Genomic DNA, 16,355 nt, shown 5'->3' on the forward strand with positions numbered 1-16,355 from the left:
ATTCCATCTGAAGTCCAGTTCACATCCCAAAGAAAGCATCCGTCCCCGTTCTCCTGTGGGTAATCCTTGGGACAAAACACTGGCTGTTTGCAGCTTTTGTGAAACCTGTGGTTATTTACCTGTTTTCCCACCAGCTTTGGACAACATAATTTCTATTGTGTCACTTAAATAGTGAGTTTGAGTTTGTGTATTCATTTGAAAATAGACTGGATTTTTGATTTTTACACTTGAGAATAAGATTCAAACACAAGAGATGGTGTTTATTGAGGACCCATAATTAATACACAAAGTATGTTCTCTATCTTCATTCCAAGACATATAGAACAGGATCTTGGCCTTCAAAGAACTCAGCATTTCACTGGAGAATTAAAAGCAAAATATAACAAAACACCTTGAAAATAATTACAACTGCTAAATAATTAGCTTTCTTATTTACTCTGACTTTATAATATTTTTCAAATGTGAGGATTTTGATTTATTCAATCGAGTGTCTTCTTTCTGCTCCATAGTGCAGTTTCTATTTCTAAATACTCTCCTAAAAGATAGTAATCAGGAATCTGAGATCTTGAAATCCTAGACTTTTAATTAACTGCTATAATAAAGAAATGTACTGTTGATTGTCAAATATACAAACACTTGACAAAATAGAATCAACCACCTAAGTAAGAGTACTTGTGCTTTTTAATTAAGAGGTAGAAGTGGCTTTTCTTTAGTCAAATCTAGAAATCTGTTAAATTGGTTTTCAGAAAACATTGAGAAAAGGTGGCAGCAGTTTAGTCTTCAGAGATTTAAGGAAAGAACTCCTGAGGATTATAGAAATGGCTTTCAACTGAGGCAATTCTGCCCTTCCCTGTACTCTCTGAGGACATTTTTGGTTCTGGTAACTGAGAAGGGAGCACTTTTGGCATCTAATGAGTGGGGGTCAGAATGCTGATAAACATCTTATAATGCACAGAAGAGTGCCCTGCAACAAAGGCATATCCAGCCTGAAATGTCAGTAATTTGAAGGCTGAAACTCTGGGCTATATTAATAACAATACAATAACATCTTGATAGTTCTTTTCTGGTCTTCATTCATCTGCACATGTCTGCTAAACCACTATAGTAAAAGCATTTTTAGATACCATATTGTTAAGCCATCTATCCACTTTTACACTATAAAAGTCAAAAGATTTAGAACCAGAAGCAACAAGTAACTGTATTTGTAATACCAAATTGAGCCCCAAAACAATCAACTCTCTTTCTCAATAAATCAATAGCCATTAGAATAATGTGAATTTAAAGTTGATTGCTAAGGAAAAATGCCACATAAAACAGTTGATACCACAAAGGTTTAGAAACTCACAGCAAAATTAAGAGTAGCAATTAGCACCCTCTCCTTGGACATCTATATCTGTGTCCCTTTGCTCCATGACACCTATCATTTCCTTTAAATACAACCAGTATGTGGAAAACTTTCATACCAAGAGAGAAAATTTTCTACTTGAAAAATTTAACACAGAGACAGAGAGCAATATAAAAACACTCAATACATATCATCCAGGATTAATACATATTTACACTATTATCTTTTGTTTCAAACATATATACATACTTATAGAGGTGAATATACCTATATACAGCTGTATCTATACATCTGTATGTGTATATTGTATAGGAAGTCCCTTTTGAGCTCCTCTATCATGATTTTAACATATCCTTCCAGAATTTTAAATTTTCAACATATGTATACAGGAAAAATATATAGTTTTGCCTTATGTGTTGCTAGAAATTATACGAATGATTTATAAGTATATTACATTCTTAAACTATTTTACTCAACAATATATTTCTGATATCCATCTGTGTTGCTATATAAGGGGTCTACTTTACTACTTTTACCTGCCATGTAACATACAGTCCATTCTATGAATGTTTGTGCACGTGTGCTCAGTCCCTTCTGTCGTATTTGACTCTTTGCGATGCTATGGACAGTAGCCCACCAAGCTTCTCTGTCCATGGGGTTCTTCAGGCAAGAATACTGGAGTGGGTTGCTGTGTCCTCCTCCAGGGGATCTTCCTGACTCTGGGATCAAACCCCCATCTCCTGTGGCTCCTGCATAGCAGGAGGATTCTTTACCGCTGCGCCACCAGGGAAGCCCTATCTATGAATATATCCGTGTATTTATCCATAACTTCCTTGACAAATGCTGACTTTTTCCCCAACTGTGTGCTTTTATCAATAATGGTGCAATGATTATACTGTATGTATCATCTTGTATACACATAATAGAGTTTCTTAGTATACATGAAGTGAAGTGAAGCTGCTCAGCTGTGTCCGACTCTTTGCAACCCCATGGATTGTAGCCTACAAGGCTCCTCTGTCCATGGAATTTTCCAGGCAAGAGTACTGGAGTGGGTTGCCATTTCCTTCTCCACGTACACATATGGTATATATCTAAAAGCAGAGCGTGCTCAGTCATTCGTGTAGGTTTTCTATCCGTACAAGATACTGTCAAATTGTTCTTTGAAGAGGTTGTAGAACTGCAATACCACCAAATACAGACAATATGGAGTTCCCATTTCTCACTTGGTATTATCAGACTTTTTTATTTTTTCAATTGAATAACATGAAATAGTGTCTCATTATTTGAAATTGCATTTTATGATTACTATCATCTTTCCATGAGTTTATTGGCTATTCATGCTTTGATTCTTTTGAAATGCCTTTTTATATCCTTTATTCATTTTTCTTTGGGGTTATTTTCTTTCAAATTGATTTAAAGGCATGCTTTCTGTATTCATGATATCTTTGTTTTATATCATGTGAACATAGTCTTCTAGTTTATTGCCTTTCTTTATGTCTTTATGTGTGATGGCTTTCATTACATAAATTAACAATTCCAATGTAGCCAAATTTATCAATCATTTCCTATATAAGCTCTGTACACTTTTTATAATTTAACAGAATAGAAATAGAATGCGTGCTAAGGTGCTTCAGTCATGTTTGACTCTTTTATGACCCCATGGACTGTAGCCCACCAGGCTCCTCTGTCCATGAGATTCTCCAGGCAAGAACTGGAGTGAGTTGCCATTTCCTCCTCCAGGGGATCTTCCAGATGCAGGGATCAAACCCATGTTGCTTATGTCTTCTGCACTGGCAGGCAGGTTCTTTACCACTAATGCCAAAATAGAATAACCAATAACAAATATATAAAAGTTATTTTACAAGTCTTAAGTATATAATAGCTATATTGGAAAACAACTTTACATGGGTTTATTTTGAAATCAATAATTTCCTGGAGCTGTATCATCTCTATATTGCAGCTTGCTGATATTCAAGTCCATTTGTATCAGGAATGACTTTCTTTTTTAAAAAACAGACAATGTATATAGGTAAAAAAATAAATCAGATACAAGGATATAAAGTACAGCACAGAAAATCTGGCCAATATTTTTATAATAATTTAAAATGGAATACAATAAATGAAAACATTGAATCATTACATTGTACACCTAAAACTAATATAGTTTTGTAAAAATCAATTATGAGCTTCCCTAGTGGCTCAGTCGGAGAAGGCAATGGCACCCCACTCCAGTAGTCTTGCTTGGAAAATCCCATGGACGGAGGAGCCTGATAGGCTGCAATCCATGGGGTCGCTACGAGTTGGACACGACTGAGCAACTTCACTTTCACTTTTTACTTTCATGCATTGGAGAAGGAAATGGCAACCCACTCCAGTGTTCTTGCCTGGAGAATCCCAGGGACGGGGGAGCCTGGTGGGCTGCCGTCTATGGGGTCGCACAGAGTCGGACACGACTGAAGCGACTTAGCATTAGCAGTGGCTCAGTGGCAAAGAATACGCCTGCAATGCAGGAGTTGCAGGAGACATGGTTTCGATCCCTGGATGGAAAGATGCCCTGGAAAAGGGCATGGCAACCCACTCCAGTATTCTTGTCTGGAGAATCCCATGGACACAGGAACCCGGAGGGCTATAGTCCATAGGGTCACAAAGAGTAGGACACAACTGAAGCAACTCAGCATGCACACACACAAATCAATTATACATTAATAAAAATATTTTTATTAAAAAATAATTCATGTTCTACAAAGTTCACCCAAGAAAATATTTTTAAATGGAAAGAAAAAACAAACAGACAAAGTATAAAAACAGACATAGAGATTCCATCTATGTAACAAACAAATCCACTGCCTGAGTTTATAGTAACTGATGGAAATGATTCAAACTCCAAAGCAAAATAAAAAATAAAGAAATGAGAGTATCCCAAAATGTTTCAATAATCATTAAATATTATTTATTAAGCATGCACATGTAATATATTGTTACAGTGTAAAATCATTTATTTGCTAATCGAAATGAAGTAAAAGTCTAGAATTAAATATCATTTATCACGTGTATGTAATAATTATAAAGCTATTAATTTATAAGTAAATTTCTCATGTTTCTCCAAAGGCTTCAGAAAACATGTCTATTTTCCTAAAGGTGAAAAATGTAGTCTTTCTCTATATACAAATCACTTTTCAAATATTTTAAAATTCAACCCCATAACACATAGAAACTCATGCAAATTATAGTGCTTACCAACATACAAATATTATAAACTATATTGTAACTCAAAATATTTAGGGCTATATCATTAAAGGTTACTTAACCAAGAGAAGGTATACAATAATTGTGATTTCTGTTTTGTAATCATTTTTGTTTTTACTAATTCCAACAGTAGAATTCTTTAAATAAAAAACCACGGACTTCTATAATGAATCAAAAGAGTCCTATCGCAGCCAGAATTTTGTAATAAAACTTGCTATTTTATCAACAACCCAACTATGGTAGAAACATCATATTCCACATTATTGACCAAGAATCTTCATGAATATCTAGCATGCCACATCCTGCTTTCAGAACTGCCTAAACACCACAGTTGAGGGTTAGCATCTAGCCTGAGAAGTGACCCTTATCCATCAAATAGGTCATGTTCAGGATAAAATGAAGGAAAATATCCATGAAAAATGGTTATATCCCTTTGAGTTATGTTCCAACTGTAGAGTAAAAGAAAATGACTTTTTGACTTTAGTTTTACAAATATGGCAGCAATCAAGCATGCAGTATAAATGGTTAGAGTTAAGATTCTCATGAATAATATGAATGAGACTAGTAATACTTTGGAATAAATAAAACATTGCTTGATAATGGCCCAGTATGACTTCCCTTTAATTCTATGGAGATTATAATAGTGGGTGTCCCAACCACTAGGTAAAGCAAAATATTATTTTACTGGTCTCCTACATTTGAAAAATAATCAAAACTGAAAAAGTTTCTTAAAAACTTGCCAGGTTTCCATTCTAAACTCCCCTAAAGTTCAAAACCAAAGCCCATCTAACCATTAAAAAAGAAAATATAATTGGTCAGTTTTATGAAAGTCTTATCAAGTTGGCAGTGAGTACCAGTGACCAAATTTCAACTTTCTTCTCTGATTTCCCAAACTTAAATTCCCAAAGCCATAAAGTAAATAAATAACTTCAAATCAGCAAAAGGGGACAAAAGACATTCTGAGAAAAAAATTTTGGATAAAAATACAAATACAACCTCTTTTTTACTCTCATGCGGTAAGCGAGGTATAACCTTCTGTCTTATTCTGTGGCGGGACATTCTACTCATCGGTCTCTTTCCCCTTCCTAATACTGCATCCTCTGCCAGCAGGGTAAAACAAAAATCAAGCTGATTCCAGTGATAAGAAATGAAATCTGAAATGACTTATCACTAAATCAGTATCCTGTATCTCCATCATGAGTATTCCACAAGTCTTTTAGAATAAAAGAAGCACTTACTGGCTGCCAATTCTAGCACATTATTTTCTAAAGTGCTTCAAAATGCCTGATGATAGGAGATTTCCCACTTTGAAAAGGCATTACATACCTCAGCAGCATGACAAGGTCTGCATCACTTGAAAGACGCACCAATCCTGGAGTCCCTTCAGTTCGGATAAATTGGATCTTCTCCCTATTCAAGCAAATAAAGAATTCAAATATGTGTAGTAAACATTGGCAACATAATTCAGTACTTAAGGCACCATTTTTTACAAAAAGAATGGTCACCACATTTTTTTTGGTACCTATTGTGTGGTAGCTACTGTGCCCTAGGAATACGCATCCAAGTAAAACGTGGTCCTTGTCTTCAAGGAGGACCCTCATGAGCATCAGCATCACCCATTTCTAACAATGATAAAAAAAAAAATTTATTGCTCTCATCTTTTGCTACTCAAATACTACTATAGGTAGCAGTACCAACCAACCAATAAAATTCAGTCTCTGCTTTGAGTTAAAGCCTTATTGCGGGCTTGACTATAAGTAACAGTCTGGACCATTCAGATTGATTCCTTGTTATTCCAAATAGGATATTCATTTGTTTGCCTGAGGATATACCTCTACATTATGCATGATGAGCACATTTCTACTTGGAAGTAGGTACTATCTGTAAATTATATATTCGGTATAAAAGCATGTGGCTCTTTCAAATAACTGAAACCTAAAACATCTTCAGTTACTACAGTTGGTGAAACAGACTATATGTACACTAGTGCAAATGTGTATATACTTTTATATACACACACCAAACACAATTTTGGACCATTATTTATTATAGATATATGTGATAACACCAGCGTTCATTTGTTTAAAGAGTCACTGTTTTGTTAATCTCAATTCTTTATATGAATATAAATTCAATATAAATTTTTTTTGGTTGTTTCCGCTCATTTACATTATGCTGTTTCCAAGTACACCATATCAATTTTGATAAGAAGACAAAAAATAAGAACATAAACTGGGTACTGAAAGCATTGCTTTTGATAGGAACATACAGTCAACACAAATACACAATTTTACTCTAAGTGCTAAATGATGATATATTCCGATTTCTGTATACTATGAAATAAAGTATCAATATCTGATATAAATATTTGTTTAGATTTAGTTATTTTCTATAGAGTATCTTATTTTCCTATTTGATAGTTTCATAAAGTTCTAATTAGATTTTATAATCCCAAATTTCAAATTCTAATTTACCTGTAGGCTTGAAAGTAATGAGATGAAGATAAGGTTCAACTGTTGAGATGAAAAATTCGCTAATGTGTGCTCTTAAGCACATAGCTTACTGGAAATGATAAACTGAGCTTAGTCCTAGGCTGCTTCTGCTTAGATGCATTTTACAGAATGTGCTAGTACATGAAGCACCTAATCTTTGATATTTTCAACTTTTCTGCCTTTTATTGCCAGTATAAATATTATGTTTTACATAATTTTATATAATATTACAGCCATATTATATATACTATATAGCAGCTAGCTACTGGAAATACAGATATAGATATACATATAGGTAAATGGTAGGCATATATATAAAGGAACTAAGAAAAGAAAAGTCAGCCTCTTCTCTCTGCTTATGGTTATTTCAGTCTGAAGTCTCAAACCAAGCAGAACATTTTCCCTCACGTGTTATAATCATATGTCTGAAGCACATGATGGAAACCAAGGCCCATTATCAGGTAAATTGTATTTTGATAAGAGATATAAAAGTTGGTTTAAAGAAAGCTAAATCAGAAAAAAATTATCTTGGAAAAAAAATGAACTTGACCAAAGAAGTACTCTTATAAGTGTGACTAACAATATGTTGTGATCTTGAAGAAACAAAAGCTACCTCTAGTCTATCACCACAATAGACTAGGCAAACAATAAAACCAGAAAACAAACAGGCTGAACTCTCTCTTCTACTCATTTAACTGGAACCACACGGAACGGGTTGAGTGATCAAAAAGATAGCATGCTCTTGCCTGTTGCTTGTATGGAGCCTATGATATCCTGTGGATAAGGAAGAGATCATAGCTTCCTGAGTCAGAAAGATGACAGGGTGAGGGAAAGAAAGGGAAAGACAATGGAGGAAATATGCCAATTGGGAAAGTTCTCATCACTTTCCAGATATTAACTATGAGGCAGTGAAGACAACTGGCCTGATTCTTTAGGCCAAAAAATATAGAGGTGTGGCCTTCCCTGGTGGCTCAGACAATAAAAAATCCACCTGCAATGTGGGACACCTGGGTTTGATCCCTGGGTTGGGAAGGTCCCTTGGAGGAAGAAATGGCAACCCACTCCAGTATACTTGCCTGGACAATCCCCATGGACAGAGGAGCCTGGCGGGCTACAGTTCATGGGGTTGCAACGAGTTGGACATGACTAAGTGACTAAGAACGTATCAGAGGCAGGCTGAGACTAGTTCTCTACAGGGCCAGCTAATTTATCACAATGACAAGAGATGGGTCATATGCTTCCAGGAACAAGGCAGTGGAACGTGTTATTTGATACACATCATATCACTGTTGTTGTTGTTCAGTCGCCAAGTCATGTCTGACTCTTTGCAACCCCATGGACTGCAGCAGCAGGCTTCCCTGTCCTTCACCATCTTCCAGAGTTTGCCCAAATTCATGTCAATATTCATTCATTCAGCAAACAATTTCTGAGTACCTACTATGTGCTGGGCATGGTATCATATACCAGGAATCAAATAGGATGTAAGATACTGCCCCTTTCTCAAAGAGTTCATGGTGCAGTGGAAGAGAGAGAGTTCATGGGAAATGCCAGCATGACATGAATATATTTAAGTTATTCCATTCATTTAACTGAGCCCTGTTTAGGCCTTCTCTTCTATTAACTCCTTCATAGAGTTCTTACAGGTAAAAACAAAGAAGGCATTGGTTTATTGACTGTCAAGAAAGAAGATCAAGGCTGAGGAAGAGAAAAAAGTGGGTAGTTATCCTCAGAAATATCACCAATCTTTCCTGATGGGGGGAAAAATGGGAACTATTCCTTGGTTATCAGGTATTTGCCCAATATTCTTTAGTCCAGCATTGCTTTAACTAGCATCATTGCCTACTAGAAATCTACAGATGTGATCTTGAATACTAGGAGAATTTTAAAATGCTGTGTTTCCACTTTGATGATTAAAACTGCTAATATGAGGTAAGCATATTTTGGACAAGCTGGATGACATTTATGAGTAAACATCACAAAGTGACTTTAACTCCCATGTCTGCATTTACAAGACACTTGTTGCCAAGTGATCAGAGGTGAACTTTTAGAGTGTTGATGAGCAGGGCTTGATGTTAAATATGATAGCTGCACCTGTCTGCTACTATACGCAATTCTTTCACCATTTAAAAAGACAAAACTTTTCTTTGGTAGTATTAAATTGCAAATTAAATGATCATGATGAAATAAAGCAAGGTAATATATGTGTAAATTGCCATAGGCTAAAGAGAAAACAAAATAAATGGACTTAAAAATGCTAAATAAAGCATATGTTATGGCTTTTTCTAAGAACAAAAGTTTTTAAATAGTTTATAAGTAGAAAAATGGCAGTAGAATCATCACAGGATATGTTTAATGATATATTTTTCTTCAGTATTGTACTTGGGGGTACACTATTAAGTGAATTGACTCATCACATAGATAAAAGTAAGCTATTTGTTAAGCAAGAAAAATTATGACCAAGATAATGCCACAGATGCATATGATAGACCATTAGACACAAAAATCAAAAGAATCAAGTCAAACACAAGTGAAACAAAAAGCACAAATATATCTTTCCACTGACACTGGTCTCAACCTTGGTGATTTGGTTTCTGCAAAACAAAATCTTCTCACAATATCATTAATTCAAATGTTATTTTTTTTGTTTTTACTTAATTTAATATTTCTTTTGGCTTTATAGCTTATAAGCTGTAAGGATATGGAGTTTATGCATGTTTTATATTTGTACACATTTTGTTTCACTAAATACACATGGTTAAAAATCACTATTGTAGATCTGAAATGTTTGTTTTCCTTTTAGGATGGAAAATAACAGAGTGGATCCTAAAAAATTTCCATGAGTCCACCCAGTGTCTGAAATAACCATAACAAGTTTGAGAAATATTGCTGAAGATTCACATGACTCTGATTAGAAGGACTTTTGAAAGTTACATTAATATATTTACTCAAGTTTATTTTATAAATTTACAGAGTTAGAAGAAATCTGTGGTAATCCTCTAATTTCTTTCTTTATTACCTTCACCTTAATGAAGAAATTCTATTCAATTTTAGTGGTTTATAATGAGAATTAAGATTATATTGGCTTCCCTGGTGGCTCGGAGGTAAAGAATCTGCCTGCAATACAGGAGACACAAGTTCAATCCCTAGGTTGGGAAGATCCCCTGGAGGAGGAAATGGCAACCACTCCAGTATCGTTGCCTGGAAAAATCCCATGGACAGAGGAGCCTGGTGGGCTATAGTCTATGGGGTTGCAAAGAGTCAGACACGACTGAGTGACTGAGCATGCAAGATTATATTCAAAGAATATTTTATCATTGGACCATTTCCTCATGGGCATGTTGCTCACTGTACCCTTTACAACACACTCCAGCACTTCCTCCAGCATTGCACTTTCTCACACAGCCACTCAGTTATCACTTCAGTTCATTTTGAGTCGTGAGATTCTGGAGGGCAAAAGTCCTTCCTCCTTAATCTCTGTGCCTTCCAGTACCCAGCACTATGCTGTGCACATAAAAAGGGCTTAGCAAAATCAAACCAGGCAAATGAGCCGTTAATACCAAAATACATTTGGCTCCAAACAAATTTCCCTGAGTCCATTCAGTATTTGGAATAAATTTCTTTATACCATTTTTTGTTGTGGTGGAGAAAAGAGAACCAGAAAGCTAACATTATTTACTAAACCAGAACCCACTGCAGGAAGTACAAAACAGGTAATGACAACTTCTTCATAAGAAAACACAACTGTTATATAACTAAGAGATTCATACAGATACCAGACTGTATACATAGTGACATGTCAGGAAAAAGTCGCTGGCTATTACTGTCTCTCAAATGCTTGTCGAATTCAGACCTTGGTAACCACTTCCTCCCAACGCGTAGAATCACCCCAGAAGATCAACTCAAGCAGAAGATCATTTGAGGACAAGGGAACATAGTCTCAAGACCGGAATTCCCACAGAAAATAGCCTCACTGAAACCAACCAACATTTTGGTGCAGTTAAAGTAGGGCACATGATCAAAAACAATCAGAAGCACCAATGCCTCTAAACCACAACACTGTCTGGATTTCAGACTCTGCACACATGTTTCCTGTATGATGTTGTTGCTATTGTTCAGTCACCCAGTCGTGTCTGATTCTTTGCGACCCCATGGACTGCAACATGCCAGGCCTCTCTGTCCCTCACTATTTCCTGAAGTTTGCCCAAGTTCATGTCCATTGCATTGGTGATGCCATCCAGCCATCTCATCCTCTGACACCTTTTCCTTCTGTAAACAGAAGGTTTCTGTATACAGTTTAGTAAACCTTCAAAAATATATATGTTGTGAAAAATCGCCTCAGGGCAATTTTAGAGAAATCCCCATTACTTTTCTGATGGAGTAATGTCAAGAAAGGAAAATCAGTACTAATGATTCATATTTCTGATTAAGTCACAGGGCATGGTCTGGCTTGAGGTAAGAACCAAGCAGTAGAAAGGTCAACTTTTCTTTCTACTTCCCATTACATAGGTAAGGTTTGAAAATACAGATCTATTATTATCTCACAATGCTTATGGACACACAGAGGTGAAATCAATTAGTCATATATTTAGAAGCAATATTTGTTCTAAGTGGATATAAATCAGCTCTGTGCTAAGAATTCAGAGAGTTACTTAACTCTCTCTGCTTGTTTTCTCATCTTGAAATAAGCATAGTTAAGTATTTGCCTCATAGGTTGGTGGAAAGGATTCAATGAACAAATGCAAATAAAAGGCGTAGCACAGAACTATTATATAGCAGCATGCAAAAATTTCAAAATATTGAGTATATTATCAGATAGGTCTCATAATTATTTATTCCTTTTTCAACAGACAGAATGATCTATTGAAAATAGAGCCAAATTAGATGCCTGGTCATATATTCCTTTTTCTGCTTCTATTGTTGGCAAGTTGTTCTAATCTTGGTATTTATCTTGGTTAATTCCACAAATACCTATTGAGTACTTCTATGATATGCACTAGATAAGACTCTGGCCTCTCTGTAATACTGAAATTAATGCTGTGAGGACCAAAGAGATAATACACATGAAGGGTTTAAAATCCTCATAATTTAACAGATAATGGGAAACATTATTCTCAGTAAAGCAAAATACAGCAAAACTATTTTAAGACTAACAAAAGGAATTTAGTTATTACATGCAAAAAACATGTGGCTATAAGACACCTTAATCAGACATTCTTAACAGCTTGTACCCTAAATCCATCATTATTCTGAAGAATATCTAGGTTACGCTAAAATGTATAGCTAGAGGTTTATATTTTCGTATGAATTATAATAATTTATTATGTATTTGATACAAGTGTTTTAACTGAAAAGATATTCAGGAATTGAAACTATGTTATATAGGCATATATTTTACTTTAAAATATATATATGAAAGAAAAAACAAATGGGTAACAATATAACCCATTAACATTAGAATGGACAAGTCTGTTAAACAGTATGTAAAGGGGTAGACAAGGATACAGCAGTATTTTTTAAACAGTGATATAAAATGTCAAGGTAAATGAAAAAAATAACTTGAGACACCAATTTCCAGAAAATCGTACTAGCAGTTTTCTAGATTTGGCAGTCATTATTTAGAAAACTATAGAAAAAGTCCACTCATAACAGAAACAAAAACATAAAATACTTTTGGAAAACCCAGACACAAAACTTTCAGTGCCTATATAAATAAATAAATAAGAAAACTGTACTGTAAGAAATGCAAAGGTTGAATGCATGAAAAATTATACCTGTAGAAGAAAAAATGGAAAACTGTAAATATCTTAATCATATGCAAAGTAACTTAAACTTTTTAAAAATGTCCATCAAAACCCCAATGTAATTTTAAAAGTTAATAACATTTTTCAAAATTTCATCTTAATATTCAAAATAATGCTACATGCTAGAGAACTTTAGCCAAGTTTTTAAAATAAATAATTGTTATGCTACTATTTCCTGGGATCTAAAGTAATTATTGGAATATACAAAGATATATAAATTGATTTATTAAAAAGAGGGATTCTGTATCTTTATATATGTGATTTTGTACACTGGAAATGTAGTTACTTATCCCTTTGAGGTAAATAATTTTAGGGGCTATCATTAAGTCCCAAATATACTGCTTTGAAATTTATTAATTTATCAAATATTTCTTAAACACCCACTTTATACAATATAAGATGTGAGGTACTATGAGAAGTAAGAAGTTATAAAATGAGTAAAATATAACTTGACTTAATGTAGCTTATACTTGATTTGGAATATAAGTGTAAGAAAACATATGGTAGAAAAATATAAGATGTTTTTAAACATTTTAAGCACAGATGGTAATATTATGCAATTTTTATTGTAAATATAAAATTCAGACACATATGATACCTGAGTTTTGGTATAATGGCACTCTGATGCGTCTGCAAGAATGTTTACTATAAAATGTACCTTCAAGGTACAGACAGTAATAACTTATTCAATGGGATGTATTAATAGTATCTATTTGTATGTAGGATAATGTGCTTGAAATAAGGGCATTTAACTTTAACCAAATTAATTTTTCTGAAGACAGTTTCCATAACTACTCAAATTCATTGAGAAAGACAAAAAATACATTATTAACATAGAGGCTATGTATATTTTATTTGCTTTGTAAGATTCACTAATAATTTTGCAATTAAATGTAGATGTAAAAATCAGATTTCATTAAAATCCATTTTTAATATCAGAAATAGTAATACATTGTTCTCTATGATTAAAGAAATGGTTTATTATTCTCTTGGGTTTAGGGAAAGCATTGAGGCTAGAATCCTTCCTGATACTGTACTTTGGTCCACAGAGAGACCACATCTGATGAGCTACTGAAGAAGGATGCCATTCTGCTGAACTCTTTTTTGATATGTGCAACAGAATATAGCAAAAATCAACAATAGAACAGACATACCTAAAATATGGCTATTCTTCATGCAAGAAAATGGTTTGAAAACCCTAACTGAATCCTTTGTTAGTCAGAAAATATAATGCTTTGGAGAAATATCCAGTAGATGAATATATTTAAGAACTTTATTTATGGAAAAATTTAACAAATACCTGGGTATAATACTTTAAGAGAAGCTAAACTAATCTTGGCTATGAGAATTTTTCTTTTGGGCCTTTTCTAACCTTAAGTGATTGACTGTCTAGTTATTTTAAAATTAATAGTTATGAAATTCCACATAGGGAAAATGTGAAAACTAGACAATTATGTACATTTTGATGTACATGTCAAAAATCTATATACTACAACAAATTGGCATATCCATTTGGATAAAACATAAGTAGCAATTATTTCTTCTGCAGAAGCTATGGAATAGAGATCTAGGACTAAGGATCTGTGTTCCATACTATCCTAGGTAACAATATTTCAACACTCTCATTAGATCTGCAGGAAGATTATTGTCTGAGAAGATGGGTATAATTCACCTTTGGATGACTTCTAAAATGTTATGTCAATGACTCTGCCATGATGTTTGGCCCTCAGTAATTTGTACTGAATCCTGAACCAGAAGACTCATTCCTCTGTGCAGATGAGCAGTCAAGGCTGGTTTCATTGCTTACATGTAAAAAATTTTAGAACAAAGTTTCCTAAAGAACATAGTGTAAGCACAACACTAGAAAGCTGTCCAACATAGAAATTACTGATGGAATGCAAGAGACCATTCCTGTATTTTAACTACGCCCACAGAATTATATGATGGCATTTATACATATGATCCATCTTAAGAAGAGTGGTTTAGAAAACCAGTAAATTTAGGGGAAATTACTTTAAACTGAGTCCTTGTGATTTAATCAAGAAGTGAAGGACAGGCTACTAATATAATACTACTTTAAATTTACTGTATCCTTTGTATTGCTTACATAGTACCAGGGCAGTAAATATACTATCTCATTTAATCTTCAAAAGAACACTGCAAGTTAGAAACTCCTATCCCCATCCAGATGAGGAAACTATGACTTGGAGGAGCTAAATGCCTCATTCAAAGTCTGGTGAGTAAACCACAGAGCCAGAATTCAAACCAGGTCTCTTTGACCCTCAACTCTTAAGATCTATATTCTACTACTTTTTAAGTGTCATTATTAATGCTGATCTCCCAGTTGGGAAACAGACCAGGACTCTCCAATAACATTATGTGGTTGTCAGTGAATTATCTTAAGTATTTTTAAAAAATTCAATAGTTAAGCCTATGTAATTTTTTCATAAGAAAAAAGTTTCAATGCAGATTTCCTGTTACATATAACTTGGTAAACAAAGTTCAGAAGTTTGTCATGTTGGTTTCAGACATCTGAAAGAACAGTAAACAAATGAGAAAACGATGAGAGAGCTAGGCAGGTTGTAACAGGAAATGCATAAGGATTGGCAAGGGGAAATCTATGCTATTTTGAACCAGTAGATCAGATGTTAACTGAGATTAATATTCTAGCCAATATTAAATGCAGAAAAACTCATCTGTTAGAAAACTGAACAAAAAATAGGTTAGAAATTCTGAACACTGGGGTTTGTTTTAAGAAAGGTAGCTTTTGGAAATTTTAACTTTTTATTTCACAAAATTCTGTATTATTTGATAATTTCACAATGGCATGCACTGTTTTTAAAAACGAAAACAAAATTAACCATATAATTTGAACAATAACGAAATTCCAGGGCTCTTAAAATAGGGTTATGGGAAGAAACAGAAGGTCACAGTCTGTGTTTGCTTCTATTCTGGTGAACCCTGGGACACACACTCATTTGCCTTTTGTAGCTCAGAATTTCTTGACTTCCAATTTATTGATTTACTAGTGACCTAAATAGGAAATGGCCCAATTTATTTAGAACAGAAAAAAAGCATCATAGATTATTCTCACGGGAAGGAAATTTTTCAAAGAACATACTCATGGAGGAATTGACCTATAGTCCGAAATAATTATCATCACGGTTTGAGGAAAGTTGGGTTAGTAGGGTGGAGACAGCGATGGCACCCCACTCCAGTACTCTTGCCTGGAAAATCCCACGGGCAGAGGAGCCTGGTAGGCTGCAGTCCATGGGGTCACGAAGGGTCGGACATGACTGAGTGGGGTCGCGAAGAGTCGGACACCACTGAGCGACTTCACTTTCACTTTCATGCATTGGAGAAGGAAATGGCAACCCACTCCAGTATTCTTGCCTGGAAAATCCCAGGGACGGTGGAGCCTGGTGGGCTGCCATCTATGGGGTCGCACAGAGTCAGACACGACTGAAGTGA

The 16,355-nt window shown here is 34.7% G+C and overlaps 1 protein-coding gene across 4 annotated transcripts in view; it reads right to left on the minus strand.

The window, feature by feature from the left end:
* Nucleotides 1-16,355, minus strand: part of HECW2 (HECT, C2 and WW domain containing E3 ubiquitin protein ligase 2) — a 434,970-nt gene that overhangs the window by 59,089 nt on the left and 359,526 nt on the right. For all 4 annotated transcript variants that reach the window (XM_006078135.4, XM_044936746.2, XM_025277874.3 and 1 more), the window contains one exon: nt 5,918-6,001. In XM_006078135.4, coding sequence (XP_006078197.3) covers nt 5,918-6,001 — 84 coding nt within the window. The remainder of the gene's footprint in view (nt 1-5,917; nt 6,002-16,355) is intronic.

The sequence above is a fragment of the Bubalus bubalis genome, chromosome 2 (genome assembly GCF_019923935.1).
Source record: "Bubalus bubalis isolate 160015118507 breed Murrah chromosome 2, NDDB_SH_1, whole genome shotgun sequence".
In the NCBI taxonomy this organism is placed as follows: domain Eukaryota; kingdom Metazoa; phylum Chordata; class Mammalia; order Artiodactyla; family Bovidae; genus Bubalus; species Bubalus bubalis.